The sequence below is a fragment of the Chrysochloris asiatica genome, unplaced genomic scaffold (genome assembly GCF_000296735.1).
Source record: "Chrysochloris asiatica unplaced genomic scaffold, ChrAsi1.0 scaffold00327, whole genome shotgun sequence".
Lineage (NCBI taxonomy): Eukaryota > Metazoa > Chordata > Mammalia > Afrosoricida > Chrysochloridae > Chrysochloris > Chrysochloris asiatica.
The window spans coordinates 1,430,287-1,440,199 of NW_006408845.1; the positions used below are offsets into that span (position 1 = coordinate 1,430,287).

Genomic DNA, 9,913 nt, shown 5'->3' on the forward strand with positions numbered 1-9,913 from the left:
CAACAAAAGCTAATTGACACTAAAGATTTGTTTATACATACAATGAATCTCTAATCTTAACATCTTATGCTGTTGGAGACAGGGAATTAGATTCGCACTTTCATCACCATAACAATTTAGGTACAGGTGTTCTCTGCTATATTTTATTCTGAGTGAAGACTGTTAACATTTTTATTTATAGCCCCCTGGAATCGAGCAAAATGTCTTCTACATATAGCAGACACTCCACATGTAAAACTATCAAAATAGCTTTGCAAAATCTAATGTCATTTCCTATTACCTGATACCACTTGCTATCTTTCAGTATTCATTCACATATTTAAGTAATATTAACAATAACATATGGCATTTACATAAAATCCTTCAAGCTACACTGAAAATCATTTTCGTGCTATATATCCAACAAATATTAAATAACAAAACATTTCTAATAGATTAAGTTTTCATAACATAATTATAGAAACAATGATCTTATAACTGATTAGACTAATTCTATTTCCCACTGCCACTCTTTTCCAAAAATATTTCTGAGCAATTGTACATAGCTTTCCTGTCTTTGCCTGAATATGGATCATTTCAATACCTATAAACCTGACAATTTATAACCAAATAATCTAATTCTCTTTAACATGAGAAACACACGGCTTTCAAATTACAATCTGCCAGACAGGTATTATCATGAATCTTCTCACAAAACTGTAAAAGAAGACTCTATCATGTTAGTTGCTCAGGTTGTTAGGAAGAGTACAGTAGGTCAACCATTCCTAAAATAAATATATTTCTAAATTTTTAATGCTTTTCCTCTTGCCTTGACAGGTTTTCTTAATTTGCTCTCTGGTATATGGTACCTAATATTGTCCACGATATTTCACATTTAATTTTCACCAAGGTGGAATTTCAGTTTATTAAAAAATAATTAACAATACATATGCCTTTGAACTATTATACCAAGTGATTATACAGTTTATCCTAATTTAAAAGATGGGGTAATATATGAGTAAAACAATTAAAAGAACATGTGCAGTATAGATCTGTTCTAAAAATTAAAATAAAAATTTTCTATAGTCTCTTTCAAATTCTCCGACCTTGTGGAGGGAGAGGGCTAAAAACAGTATAACAAGATGCAATTGATTTCAATGATATATACAGAAAGAAAATTGAGTTTGGGAATTAAAAACTAAGTAAGAACATGGTGAGTCTATTTTAAATTGCTTTTCTTTAAATAAAGTCTAAGCCAACTACAATAGTGCACCTTGTTTCTATTAAACAGATTTATTGAAATAAATTAAAAAGTTATTGCTATATATTGTTATTTAAACAAGCAATATAGAAAATATTCAGCCTGTCAATTTTATTAGTGCTCCTATTAAATTCAAATTAGAAGAGACTAAAAATCACTCGCAAGGTTTTATAATCTGTGCAAACAGTCACAAAGCATGACACTACTTTTATGATTAAGATGGTTTTACATAGTTTTATAACATTTTCAAATCTACAACTGGCAGTTTATGAAAGAACAAGGAAAACTGCAAACTGACCAGCTACAAATAGTTTTCAAGAAATAACATATGCTAACAAATAAACCTTATGTTTTATAATTACAAATGGCTTCTTAATAATAGTTTAGAACATTATGGCACTTAATGAAATGATTTTTTTTCTTAGGAAAAAAGGTATTCTGGCTTTGCAAAGACTACAATAGTGGGCAAGGAAAAAGAAAACAAAACAACGAGAGTACCAAAAATACAAGTACCAAAACTATAATAAAATGCAAGTTCATGTGTTTGGACTAACACACATTTACTAAAACATGCTAAAATGAAATAAATTAATCACTTCTTTAAAATAAGGTGTCACTCGGCTATAGCAAACAAATCTGCTTTAAAAGATCATTTCTTTAGTCAAAGTAAAACTGAGTTTAGAACCACTACTCAAGTAAACATCGAGTTCCAGTTTTCCTCAATAAATGTAAAATATTCAGTTACCTAGAAATGTACAAAGTAATGCATAACTTCCTAGAGTGCTTTATATTTAATGCATATTATTTTTGTTAAGGATCTGTAACATATAGCATAAAAAGAAGACTAAAAACGATTCTTTGAATCACCATTCAGGAACTATAAAAAGGGTAGCATTGACCATTTAGATGATTTTTGGATGTTAACATTAGCATACTCATTTAACATTTTTAATAAGCATAAATAAATCAAGTAAATAAAATTGGGAAAAAACAAAACAAAACAACACAACACTACCAAAAGACGTCATGCATATATCGCATATTGAACAACCAAAAAAACCTTGGTTATAGTCTTGCTATCCTACAATTAGCACCATTTTTATATCTGGACAATTACAGAAAAACAATGAGACTTAAAAAATTAAAATTATTATAAGGATATATGAAAAAAATTAATACACACTGAGGCTGGTACTAAACATTTCTCAAATACTGACATCAACACTGAGAAGCCTATCGTAATAATAAAGAAAAACTATGAAAGAAATATGATTCTTTCGATATTCACACTTAGCATAGATGATAACTAAATTCATCCAGCATTAATCTGCCCATATTGAAAAGGGCATAAACAGCAAATATCTGACTTCTTAAAACAGGACCCCAGATAGCAAGGCAATTAAAGCATTTGTCTTGCAAGCTTATTACCACTTATCCCCAGCACTAAACCCATTTCGTATGAATAGTATCCAGATGACTTTTGATGGCATGCTACTTAAAACCCTTAAACCATACCAAAAGAAAAAGCAGCCCTTAATCTGTTTTTAAAAATGTGAAACATATGAATTTACATCCATTAGGGTATTAGCACTCCATTCTGTCATTCAATACACTCAAGCATCTAAGCATCTTTCATCCTAGTAAATCACGGTGCATACCAAGGAAAAAGGAGAGAGCAAGCTTAAAACAAACAAACAAACAAAAAAAGCAGCAGGGATTTCTCCACATGTTCACTTATAAACAAACTACTATAACCCAGTCTTAGAGGAAAAATAAGTGAACGATTCAATTGGCAAGGTCTTTCCTTTTGTTTTTTTGATTATTTACTGTGTAATCAAGAGTGACCATAACTATGGGTCAATACAAAGTACCAGCAGAATTCTGAGTCTCCATGTCAAGTTAAAGAAAGCAATGCAGCTTTTGGGTCTCTGAAAACTGGTCAAATTTCACGTGGTGTAAGTCCCATCACCATACTATTCCACAAGTTTACACTTGTCAAAGTGCAGTTAATCCAAAGTTACAGCGACAATATATCATTCCAGCTGAATCCAGCCACACATCTGAGATAGGGTCATATTTCTGCACGGTGTTGAGATAGGAGGATCCTGAGTGACCACCGACTACATAAAGGTAGTTATCAATTACTGCAGCACCAACTCCTAGGAAAGTTAAAATCGAAAAGAGGTAATAAACATATTAACAACAAATTAGGCCTTTTCTCACTAAAAATAAAATATATATTTTAATATTTTATCAAACGATTTGAATTTCAATAATATATTAACTATAGCATTATAGCATTAGGTGTGGGGGCAGAGTAGAAAACCTTAATGCAAAAGTTGAATTCTCCCTCGCCTAACCTCCACCACCTTCCACTCTTCAATATAAAGGAAACTACTATTAAAACTTCGTAGTTTTTAAGTGCCATGGAGTCAGTTCAGACTTGAACAATCCTGTATAGGGTTTCCTAGGAGACGCTGGTAGATATGAACCGCTGACCTTACAGCTCAAACGGACCTTGAGTCCAGCGCATTATCCTGTATCTTTCTACATGTTTAACAATTTTTTCCTATAAATCATTCAATTAATCATGTTTTCAAGTTATGATGAAATATTTCAAATTGATACTAGACCATGAATTTATGTTTTCCTTCTGAAGGATATCACAGAAACTTGTTGTTGTAAAGTGCTGTCGAGTCAATTCCGACCCATAGTGACCCTGTATAGGGTTTCCGAGGAGCAGCTGGTGAGCTTGAACCACCGACCTTGTAGTTCAAACAACTTTGCAGTCTGACACATTAACCCACAGCACCACACCAGGACTCCATCACAGAAACCAATTACAGTTTAATGACTGAAATAGTTCATTACAACTAAACTCTGTTAGTATAGTGGTTACGAATGGGGCTGCTAATCTCACGGTCAGCAATTCAAAACTACCAGTTGTTCCGCAGGAGAAAGATAAGGCTTTCTGCTCCCATAAAGATTTACATCGGAACAGACTCCATGGCACATATCAACAATAATACCCCTTAGGAAGACAGGACATTTGAAAGTGAATATATGGAAGGCTGATGAAAAATGGAAAAAACAAAACGAAAACAACCTACACAGAACAATTTAATAAGTGCTTTTTAGGGGGTGAAGTGGAACATACAAGGGAGTTTCAAAAAGTCAGTAGAAATATTATATGAAGAAAGAAAAGTTTTTATAAGATAGATTCTATTAACAGACTTTCCCAAAATACGTTCTCCAAGTTTGAGAAACAAAATGAACATTGGCTTATTATAATCAGAGTAAATTAATCTATTTTTTTAAAAAATCTTATCTAGTCTCTCAAGTTCATCACACAGAAAAAAACCCACCTGTTTCCTGGATATAATATCCTTATTATTACATTCTAAGACAATCACTAAAAGAAAGTATTGCCCTATGTGTTTAAAAAATAATAAACTATTATTACCTGTTCTGGGTTCTTTCATTGGTCTACACACAGTCCACTGGTTTTGGTGAGGGTCATATCTTTCAATGCTTGACAAATGTGAGACACCATTATGTCCACCCACCACAAAAATAAAGCCTAACATGACACCCACGCCAAAGTGAATCCTTTTATCTGCCATGGATGCTACCATCTCCCAGGAGTCCTTACTTGGATCATAACGTTCCACACTGCAGATACACACAAGAGGAAAGAATTAATTCACAGATCCTTTGTGCCATTCCTCCTATTAAAGCATATGTGTTAGATAACTGAAAAACTTGAAATGCATGATAGTTTTAAAGACACATATGAATACACAGATTTTAACAAGAGTAATTGGTCCTAAATATTTCGATTTTGCTGAGACTGCAGGGATGAAAGTTTTCCTTGTGGAGAGGGTACAGCAATAACCAAGTGTCATTCCATTATGTTGTACAACCAGCAAATATATTATGAAGGTCATAGAACTTGGAGTCAGAAAACTTTAGGTCAAATACTATTGCTATATACTTGGAGCTGAATGAACCCTAGTCTTACTACTATGTGTACTCCTAGATAAGTAATTTGCTGTCATCTGTAAAAACAGGGACAGTACAACCTCAAAGGGTTCCAATAGGAATAAAATCAATTAAGTAAGCATTTGAAAGTACGAGGATGAGTGAGAAATTATCTGCACTCTGGTTATATTAAAACACTCATCCACATCCACAGTTGATGACAACAACATTGAGTGTGCATGTGAAATGATTCTGTCGAATAGACAGGTGACAGTGGATTGATTATATGGCAAATCAGTCATGGTTCTGACTATGAAATAATCCACGACAGATTTGGGTTTAGAAAAGAATGGAATGGAAACATCCTCAATCGCTGACCAAGAAAAAGTTCAAAAGTCAACCATCAGCTGGAAAACTGATGCTTAGCAATTCTCAAGGCCCAGTATTAGAAAAGGTTAAACAATTAACAGTGCTCATTGTAGAGATGCTCACTGAAAGGGTGTAGCCTAAACTTTGGATTAAACTCAGAGGACTGCTATCCAAGGGCATTGTGATCTTGCATGACAATGCATACCCAGAAACCTCTGCCTACACTGTTGACTTTCTGCAAAAACTTAAATTTGTGGTGTTAAAGCATCCTCCCTCTAGTCTTGATCTTCTTCCATTGGACTTTTCCCTGTTTGGTCACCTGAAAGCAGCCCATCAAGGACAAAGATTCTCTTCTGTTGAAGAAGTACATTTAAGCAGTACATTCACAACTCAGCCTAAAATATTTTTATATAAGGGAATATGAAAGCTTGTTGACAGATGGACAAAGTATACTGAAAAGCAAAGGAGATATATAAAAAAATTATGTATTTGTCTTTTGGAAAAGTTGATTAAAATAAATTCTATAGCCAGAGTGCAGATAATTTTTGACTCACCCTTGTACTTTGAAAACCATAAACTGAAAAGCACAAATTGAATATAGGTATTTTCTAAGGAGACCAGGGAGCTTCTACACCATTACGGAAAAAGAAAGATGAAGAGAAAGGAGAAATGTTTTTTCCCCTTACATAAAGATTTAGGATGGTTTATTACAAAGCAACGACTGTAGATACAAACTAGTTGAATTATAAAAATATTAGTGATTCAGCAGGAGAATTCAGGGGTTTAAGTAAGGTCTGCATTCCAGAGGCTCCTGGGTATTTCTCATTTGCATTATGGACATCTGAATCAAATCAGAAATTCTAAAAAAGCTTCCCTAGATAATTCTGGAAGCCCGTTAGCGCTATGCATAGCCCTGAAAGAAAACAAAGGCAAGTTTGTTGAGCTTATTCTGGACCTGATCTAACTTCGTGAAAAAACCTTAAACACATGAGAGGGGCTGTGCCATCACTCTAGAGTTCAGAACAGAGACTAGATAACAGTATGTTTCTGAAAAGTCACTGGAATAAAAAATATTAGGCCCAAATCATTGGGCAAAAAGAGTTGTTAAAACCGTAGCAAGAAGGTAAACTTTAAGAGCATAATCTCAAAACTAAAATACTTAACATTTTATTTTATAATTTTTTGCCAGCAGCTTTTCAAATAGAGACGCACTGCTGCTGCTATATGCCATCGAGTCAGTTCCATCTCATGGCGACCCTGTACAGTATTTCTGAGACTAAAAATCTTTATGGGAGCAGAAAGCCTCATCTTTCTCCAGTAGAGTGGCTGGTAGATTTTAACTGTTGATCTTGAGGTTAGCAACCCAATGCATAATCCACTATGTTATCAGGGATCCCTTCCCTTTAAACCAGTAGGGCAATACAAGATAAAAAAAAAAAAAGATACCGCTTAAAAAGAAATAAAAATTTATAGATGAAAACACGGCTATGCCATTATTTTTCAGTAAGAAGTCAGTTTTTCATTAAAATGCTCATCATCAATAAAAAACATACCACTTAGTTACTACTGGAGTCCTGGTGTGGCTTTGTGGGTTAATGCGCCAGACTGCAAAGCTGTTTGAACTACAAGGTTGGCAATTCAAGCTCACCAGTCACTCCTCAGAAACCCTATACAGGGCCGCTGTGGGTCGGAACCGACTCGATGGCACTTAACAACAGTTACTATAAGAGATAAAACCTTTGGAATATTAATTTTCAGTACTGGTTAGGAATTATGATAAATTTTCCACATAAGCAGCCACTTTATTTTCTCATATATATTTTCCTGTATTTGGAGTTGTTGTTAAATGCCACCAAGTAGATCCCAACTCACTAGAATATTGTTGCTGTTGTTAAGTTACTAAGTACTGTTGAGTCGGTTTTGACTCATAATGACCTTGTATTGGGTGGTTTCCAAAGAGCAGCTGGTGGGTTTAAACTACCAATCTTGTGGTTAGCAGTCTACTGTTTATCTTACAGTGCCACACCAGGACTCAAGAACATAGAAATCTCAAATAAAGCCTCCAGAAAAACTGAGATACACATGATGATAACAGAATAAGAATCCAGAAAGGAATATTTAAGGCTTTCAATTTATGATGCATTGCAGTATCATGTATGCATTTCCTTTTTCTAACAAGTAATGAACTACAAGACTGACTATGTGCTACCCAAAAGTTAAGGTGCCTTGTTGTTGCTCTTGTTAAGTGACGTCGGGTCGGTACCGACTCCTACCCTATTATAGGGTTTCTAAATAGCAGCTGGTGGGTTTGAACTACCAACCTTGTGGTTAACAGTCCAGTGCTTATCCCACAGCAACATGAGGACTCCAAAGTTGTCTTGCTTCCTATTATTTTCATGTTTCTGAATTTTAAAGTTTAATCCATTCACAGTGAATGATTGGATACACTATAAGAGGGATTCATTTGTTAGGCTGAATTACATTCCCAAATTAAATGACGACAATTAAGCTCATAGAGCAGATTAAATTTCTCAAGTGCCTATCAAAGCTACTTAAACATTATAAAAGGAAGTTCATTCATACACATAAATTTTTAAAACTCAGAAATCACTGTTAATGCTACTTTGAAAAATCTACATGTATATAAAAAAATCTACATTGTAATGTGATTATTAAGTTAAATACCTGTTCATGTGGGCAGGACCATACCCACCAATGGCATATATCATTCCATCCAATACAGCTGCAGCAAAACAACTTCTTGTTGTAGTCATTGGTGCCACAGGTTGCCATTTCCTTATTTTGGGAGTATACTTCTCTACTGATTGTAAATACGATTGTCCATCATAACCACCTAAAGCATAAAGTTCTCCTGCAAGAACTACCACTCCCAGGGTGCTTCGGCTCTCATTCATCCTCTCTAGAGAAGTCCAGGTATTTGTATCAGGATTCCAGCATTCTACTGAATTTTCATGTTTTCTGATAGTGACGCCAGGACGCACATTAGTTTCAATGCCACCTATAACATAAACTTTTTGGTCTAAAACACATATTCCAAATTCATAGCGAGGAATGTTTAGGGGTGCCAAACCAATCCAAGAATCATTTTGAGGAAAATACATCTCCACACTAAAAAATAAGGAGAAAAACAATTTAAATTTAAAAACCAAAATGGTGTGTAAGAAAATAAAAATAGGTTTAAACAACATTAGTACTCAAGGACATGCGTATCAAAGCCACAATAAACCTTTGTACACCCATACTGACAAAAATTTCATGTCAGATAATTGTTGGCAAAAATATGGAACAAGGAATGCATACTCTTTTGATTAACACAATTTTATGTCATCTAATGAAGTTAAAGATCTACAAATGCTCTGATCCAGCAATTTTGTTCCTTTGCATCTACTACTAAAGATGTAGTACAGTCAGTTTTACTCCAGGACAAACACATAGAAATGCTCACAGCAGCACAACACAACCACTTATCAAAGAAGGATAAGTTCTTACAATAAGCACAGTAATGTGCCTTATGGATAACAACTCCATCCTTAGATATGGACCCAAGAGAAATGTATGCACATGTGTATGTACAACAACCTTCTCAGCAGCACTAACTGTAATAGCTAAAATCTAGAAACAATTCAATTGTCTATCAAAAGCAGAACAGATACAATGTGGCACAGCATACAGAAGAATATTACATAACAAAATGAGCAAACTACAGCAACATGTAACATGGATGAATCTTACACATATAGTGTGGAAGGCAAGAAGGCAAACTCAAAATAAATTCTGTACAATTTCAATTATATCAACTTCAAAACAAAACAATTATCTGGGTTAGAAATGAGAACAGTAGCTCTTTTGGGGAAAGATTACAAGAAAGCTTAAAAGTGAATTCTGGAATCTGGTCATACTGTTTCTTGAACTGGTTTATAATGTTGACTTTGGGATAATTCACTAAACTGTAAACTTGGTATTTGTGCACCTTTTTTGTATGTGTGACACTGGAGTATAAGCACTGGACTAACCAAATGATCAATGGTTCAAACCTACCAGCTCTTCCTAAGAAACCCTATACAGTGTTGCTATGAGTCAGAACCGACTCAACAGCACAGAACAATAACAATCTGTACTCCAGAAGCACTTTTAATTAATATATAAACATTTTCAGTGTAGGAGGAGGGGGTGGAAGAACAAGGTAAATAGGGGGACACCAAGGCTTGCATGGGCTAAGTGGGACAGAGGTAAATAGTGATGCATGCTCAACCTTGAAACATCAGGGCTCTGTGATACATGGATCAAGGCATAGTGTGAAGA

General features: G+C 34.5%; 1 protein-coding gene across 1 annotated transcript in view; it reads right to left on the reverse strand.

Moving 5' to 3' along the window:
- Positions 1-2,705: 2,705 nt before the first annotated feature.
- The window catches only part of KLHL28 (kelch-like family member 28), a 23,050-nt gene continuing 15,842 nt past the window's right edge, over positions 2,706-9,913 (reverse strand). Inside the window, exons 2-4 of the mRNA XM_006875439.1 lie at positions 8,276-8,719; positions 4,704-4,912; positions 2,706-3,399 (exon numbers count right to left, since the gene is read on the reverse strand). Of these exons, the coding sequence (XP_006875501.1) occupies positions 3,236-3,399; positions 4,704-4,912; positions 8,276-8,719 (817 nt within the window). The 3' untranslated portion in view covers positions 2,706-3,235. The remainder of the gene's footprint in view (positions 3,400-4,703; positions 4,913-8,275; positions 8,720-9,913) is intronic.